At 35.4% G+C, this 6814-nt stretch overlaps 1 protein-coding gene across 1 annotated transcript; it reads left to right on the top strand.

The window, feature by feature from the left end:
* The first annotated feature begins 4364 nt into the window (after window positions 1-4364).
* Window positions 4365-5807, top strand: LOC108378709 (uncharacterized). Its single transcript, XM_017635016.1, has 3 exons — window positions 4365-4796; window positions 4947-5224; window positions 5363-5807. The coding sequence occupies exons 1-3, from the start codon at window positions 4365-4367 to the stop codon at window positions 5805-5807; spliced, it is 1155 nt and encodes a 384-aa protein (XP_017490505.1).
* The last annotated feature ends 1007 nt before the right edge of the window (window positions 5808-6814 follow it).

Here is a 6814-nt window from a genome sequence, read left to right as displayed (position 1 = left end):
CTCGAAAATTTTTGAAATCGATAAATACGCGCGGACTGGAACCTAGGGCGTTCCAGCCGCCCAAGTGGCAACCTCGAAAAAATTTTTGCAATCGAAAATAGGGGCGGACTGGAACCTAGGGCGTTCCAGCCGCAAATAAAGTGCAGTTTCGAATTTCGTCCACACGGGGCGGTGGTGCGGATTGGAACCTAGACCGTTCAAACCGCAAAGGCAATATACATACGTATGCGGGCTTGAAACTCGTCGCATAAGGCATTTTAAGGTTTTTGCTCTTACTGTCTATAAAGGCGAAAATAATAAGTTGTATCTAAGAGATAAATGAATAAATAGTTCAAAAAGGGTAATTATCCTTAAACAAGACGTGGCAAAGCCTACTAGGCGTAGCCCAGGACTGAGTACAACCGACTGGAACGAACGTGCGAGCCTAGTGCTCAACCGCCTCCCGACGAAATATTTGACGGTGGTACCGGGGGGTTCGGTACTCGGACAGTAGGAGGTTTAGTTCGGGTTAAAGTCCCACACTGACGGGTATAGGCTTTCGATGCTTCCTCCTCGTAAAAAAAAAAAAATGTATATCAGCATTTTAGTTGAAAGTACGTTTTGCTCGTCGCTCTCTTCATCTCTCCACTACATTCCTGTCCATAGTTTTATTCGGATACCACAAAAGTATATTTTCTTCGAAAATACTCAAGTACTACCAGTAGAGTACTCTACTGTCAAATACCTTTTACTCGCAGTAGTTGCGTAAGGCAAAGTAAATACTTTACGCGTCTTGCTATTGATCGGTAGTTTACGTACGCTTGCAGAAACTGGTTTATGCTTACTCACACTTGACCCGAACGATGAGAGTAAAGGACGGAAAGTATTTGCGCGGCGATCGGATGTCTTGTTAGGCCGTTTAAATGGAATTGCGCAGGAGTTTAGTACATATGTATGTCCATCAGTATATCAACGAAGCCCGTTTGTTTCATCATACATATCAGTGATGGAAAAGTAGGCAGAATAGTGCCATTTTTGGCACTTTCACAGAGGCACTTTTGGCACAATTCATCCTGTTTTGGCACAATCATAAAACACAGAAATTTAAAATAGAAGGCCACTATATAACAAAAAATTAAAATAAGGGCCTTGAGAAATATTTACAAACCGCTGAATTATATTGTGAATACTCAGTACGAAAAGGAAGTTTTCGCAACAACAAGCCTTTAATTCAGAATTTTTAGAAAGATTCTAAGTTTGCAGTTTTATAGTCCATTAAATAAAAGTGCAAGTTTCTACAAAATCCCGATGATGTTAAATATTTTTTTCATGTCGGAATTCTTATGCTCTTACCCCCTAGGATTGTTCTATATCGAAAAAATATACTCTTATTTTTTAATTTTGAAATCAAAAAATATTTAGAGTTCGCTCAAAGCGCTCAAAGTTTTCCATGTATTTTATATGGGGAAAAACAACTTTTCGTAGAAATGGTATAGAATAGTTAAACATCTATATTTTTCTACCAGAAAACTCTGTTTATCTGCAGGAGATTCCCAATAATAGTAACCAATTGTTATTTAACTATTTTTTCATTGTAACTACAGGGTGGCGCCGAAGAAGCTGTATGGTTTAAATGGTTTATAACTTTTTTATTTATGCGATTATTATATATTTTTTTTTAAATACAGTATATTATTTGGGAATTTTTTACAATTATCTTTGGCAAAAGATATAAGTGATGTTCAATTTCTGCTTCGCACATCCGTGCTCTTTTTAGCATATTTTCCATAACTTTTCGCAGAATTTCGGGTGTAATGGCCATGATTTCATTTCGAATGTTGGTTTGGAGTTGGAGAATGGTTCTTGGTTTGTTAACGTACACTCTTTCTTTCAAATATCCCCAAAGACAACTCTTAAAAAGAATTCAAACCATATAGCTCATTCGGCGCCACCCAGTATTATAACCAAAAATTTGAGGGTTTTTGGCCGAAATTACGATGTTTTCAAGGTAAAATGACGATTTTTCAGCAAAAGCATTCGGCAACGCTGCTGGCGGGTCATTTTCAGGCGTGGATCCCGTTGGCATAGAGTAAAAAAAAAAAACTTATAAAGAATTCAAACCATATAGCTCATTCTGCGCCACCCAGTACAATTTATAGATCCGCCAAATACCCACGAAAACAGTGAAAAATGCAATGGGGCGACCAATAAAAATTAGTAAATAGTATTAAAAAATGGTTAAATAAACAATTGGGTATTATTATTGAAAGTCTCCTGAAGAGAACCAGAGTAATATTGACTTTCAAGAATTCTATACCATTTCTACGAAAAAATTTATTTTTCCCATATAAAAATACATGGAAACCTTTGAGCGACCTCTAAATATTTTTTGATTTTAGAATATAATAATTGGGGTATACTTTTTTTCGATATAGAACACTTCTAGGGGGTGAGAGCATTACAATTCCGGCTTTACTGTTTTTGGACCACCCTAATGTACATATGTACAGAGCAAAAGGGAACATTTTCTTTGCAGATCTTCCACTGTATAGCTGCCTACATGCACACCAACGTAGCAATGCTTTGAACGATATGAAACAACTAGTAATTTTTAGCAAAAAAAACCGACTTCAACTCCCATATAAAAAAAATATATATATATATATATCTCATGATCCGCTGATCGGATCTTAACCAGATTAGTATGGGACCACCTCTGAGACACTACCNAAAAAAAAAAAAAAAAAAAAAATAAAAATAAAAAAAAAATATTCCGACGAACTGATAACCTCCTCCTTTTTTCAAAGTCGGTTAAAAACAGAAACGAAAGCGAATAAATGGAACAATTTTTCATTCTCTTATGTCGCGCTGAGACGCTGCCTATCGAAATGAACGTAGCAACGCATTGCTCTATGTAAAAATTTTAAAATCTTTCAANAAAAAAAAAATATTCCGACGAACTGATAACCTCCTCCTTTTTTCAAAGTCGGTTAAAAACAGAAACGAAAGCGAATAAATGGAACAATTTTTCATTCTCTTATGTCGCGCTGAGACGCTGCCTATCGAAATGTAAAAATTTTAAAATCTTTCAACGCAAATATTTCGAAAATGGTTCAATGAATCTTAAATCTGAAAAGTTTGTACAAAGTTTCAAATCGAACACTTTAATTTGATGTATAGTTTCTATAGTCGTACAGCTTGTGGATCGCTGGGAATAAGCGCGTTGTTTCAGAATAATATATAGATTATATTACTTCAGTGTATTTTAAATTATTATATTACTTCAGTGTATTTTAAATTATTATATTACATCAATGTATTTTAAAAATATTATTTTTATCGCTAATCTGCTCTTTGTGATTTGACAGAATCAGCTGTGTGCGTGACGTCATCTTGGTGCAATTTTTGATTGTGAGAATACGAGAAAAACTAAATAACAATTTTAATATTTGTGCGTTAATATTTCTGCGTGGTTTTAAACAATTATTGAGACATTACAAAGCAAAATGAAGTGTGCAGTGGAAAAGTGTAATAGTGAAAACAAAAGGAAAGCGTGCGATATAAGTTTTTTTCAGAGCTAGGTAATTTTAAGGACTAAAAAACATGATTACGAATACCGTAATTATAATCCTTAAAATTTTAAGATTACAATTACAGTAATTGTAGTCATGAAAATTACGATTACGATTACTTTAATTGTAATCCTAAAAATATTATGATTACAATTAATGTAATCGTAATCAAGAAAATGTTGATTGCGATTTTTTAATTTTCTGTAGAAGTTTAGTAGTTAAGTAAATGAGGGGAACTTTCACCGAAAAGTATGTAAAATTGATTTAAATTTGAAGTAATACAGTTACACAGCGGCCGCTGTGGTGTAGAGGTGGGTAATGGCACGATTTATTGTGTGTTGATACAGTGGCGGAGGTAATTCCAAGCATTTGCTGTTGAATTGGGCAAAATTTGGTATACGAGTAAGTGTGTTTATTAAATTAAAATATGCGATTGATCATAGTTATTATGTACCATAATTCATTTTTACTTAGAAAATGTCAAAAAAAGAAAAGCGATGTATGGCTTCACTTTTCAGCCGAGAAAGAGGGAAAAGTTAAGTGCCTCTTGTGCGCCCAGGTGCTCTCCGTGGGGAATAAATCGACCTTCAGTCTATTGCGACATTTAAGCACCAAACATCTAACGCAAACCATAAGGAGGCAAGATCCTGCAGCAATAGTTAGCGACAACAACAACAATTGCGTTAGTACAGAATAAACTGCAGAGGCGGCCATGCCAGCTTCGTGTGTTCAACCACGTCCATCCATAGCGCAGTATTTTAGCAAACCAATTTCCGCTAAAAGGAGCATGAAATCGATCACCAATTGGTCAGGATGATTGTGAGGGAATACCACCCATTTTCGGTTGTGGAGGATGCAGAGTTCAAAAAATTGGTATTCATGCTGAATCCATCGTACAAACTTCCAACGCGGAAAACAATATCCTCAACATTAGTTCCAGCAACTTACAGTGAAACCGTCGAAATAGTAAAACAGCGTTTGGGTAGAGCATATGCAGTGTGTTTGACGGTAGATGGGTGGACATCTCGTGCGCAAGATAGCTTTATTAGCGTTACTGCACACTATATAGTTGAAGGTAACAAGTGCACTTTTCTGGCTTCCGATTTGTTAAGCTGCGTTTCGTATACAGAGCGGCATACTAGTGACAACATAACAAAGAAACTGACGGAGATTTTGCAAGAATGGGATTTAGGCCATAAAATCACAGTAATTGCTACAGATAACGCGGCAAATATGAAGGCGTCGGTGCGAGGAGGTGGGTGGAGGCATTGGGGCTGTTTTGCGCATAGCTTAAATTTGGTAGCACAGTCAGGTTTGAAAGAAATTCAACCGGTTTTGGACAAAGTAAAGGCAATCGTGAGGCTTTTTAAAAAAAGTTCGTATGCGCATTCACAGCTTAATGCCACGGCAAAAAGAATGGAACTCCCCGTTTGCAAATTAATCAACGACGTTCAAACCCGTTGGAATTCAACCTACGAGATGCTGAAGCGTATTTTGCTAATCAAAGATGCCGTGATCTCTACTGTAGCTGTTGTTAAGTCGTCTGCATTGGTGAGAGATGAAGGACTGTGTAGTATAGATTTATTAAGTAATGAAGAATGGTTAGTTGCGCAACAAACCATGGATGTTATGGAGATGTTCGAAATTGTGACTACTACAATTAGCGGAGAAAAGTATGTTAGCGCTTCGACAGTAATTTTATATGTTAAACAATTAGATAAACACTTAAGGACTTTAAACACCAACGAACTTACACTATTTGCACAAAACTTAGTGAAAAAACTACTAAATGAATTAAATTTTCGATTCAGAGACTTGGAACAAAATGAGCTCATAGCTCAAGCGACGATCCTTGACCCGCGTTTTAAAAAATTTGGATTTATAAGCGAGCTTAGTTATAATACAGTTGTGAAAAGACTATATTCTAAAGTAGGAAATACCACTATCCAAAACAAAGAAAATGAAGGAGATTTAAGTGCAGGCATTGAAGACCGTGCTCAGAATAGCTCGTCGGAAAGTCACCGGGAAGGTTTACTGTGGAAGGATTTCGATGCTGAGGTTCACATGTATACGCGTCCACAAGACCAATTAGCTTCTGCTATAGTAGAACTTGACAAATATTTGGCTGAGCCTATTTTGCCAAGGAAAAACGCACAGGGAAAGAATAACGACCCTTTGTTCTTGTGGAGCCAACGGAAGCATATTTATCCAAGGCTATATCGCATAATGAACNGCTTCTGCTATAGTAGAACTTGACAAATATTTGGCTGAGCCTATTTTGCCAAGGAAAAACGCGCAGGGAAAGAATAACGACCCTTTGTTCTGGTGGAGCCAAAGGAAGCATATTTATTTATCCAAGGCTATATCGCATAATGAAATCGCGGTTATGCATTTCAGCCACTTCAGTACCATGTGAACGCATTTTTTCACATGCAGGACAAATTGTAAGCGAAAAAAGAGAAAGACTAGACTGCGAAAAAATATCGCAAATTATTTTTTTAAATTATAATCTAGGACATAATGATTTTTAAGAAAAAAGTATACTTTTGAATCGTATATATATATATAACTATATTTAAATTTTTTTTACAAATGATGGCAATTCATTGCTTTTGAGTTACAAATTACTTAAGATATATGAATATGTTTTAACTAGTCGTTATAAAAGCCAAGCGCCATATGATCTTTAAAAAAAAAGTGATTTACTCAGTATTATCATAAAAAACTAAGTTTTTTATATAAAACTTTATAAACCAATTGTAATAATCTACAACTGACCTCCATTTTTATTGTTTTTTCTTTACTTTTAATTATTATTTACGATCTCGATAAAATATGTGATTTACCTAGTAAAATAAAAAACCAAGTATTGAATTCAATAAACACGGTATCTTTACTGATTGTAATAATCTACAATCGAATAATATGTTTGTTGTCTTTACTTTAGTTTTATTAATATAGAACATTACTTCGAAAACATAAAATGTCTTTGTTAAATAAATCTCAGCGTAGTTGCGCATATTGGACATTAATATCTTCTGCTTTAAAAACAAAAGGGACTGATACTTTGCATTGATGCGTTTTTTGTTAACCGATTAGGGTTTTCACAAATTTAGCAGCGTATAACACGAAATTATAACTGTGAATACCCAAGATATGTTTGTTGCCATATGTATACGTACGACAATTGTGTTGGTGAATTTTGCTAAAGATATGGATGTATTTGGTTGGTGCACGGTTCATGCAGTAGCGTACAGAGGTGC

The sequence above is a fragment of the Rhagoletis zephyria genome, unplaced genomic scaffold, assembly GCF_001687245.7.
Source record: "Rhagoletis zephyria isolate East Lansing unplaced genomic scaffold, Rhagoletis_zephyria_1.1 Rzeph_scaffold_00119, whole genome shotgun sequence".
In the NCBI taxonomy this organism is placed as follows: Eukaryota; Metazoa; Arthropoda; class Insecta; order Diptera; family Tephritidae; genus Rhagoletis; species Rhagoletis zephyria.
This window is presented reverse-complemented; position numbering and strand designations above follow the sequence as displayed.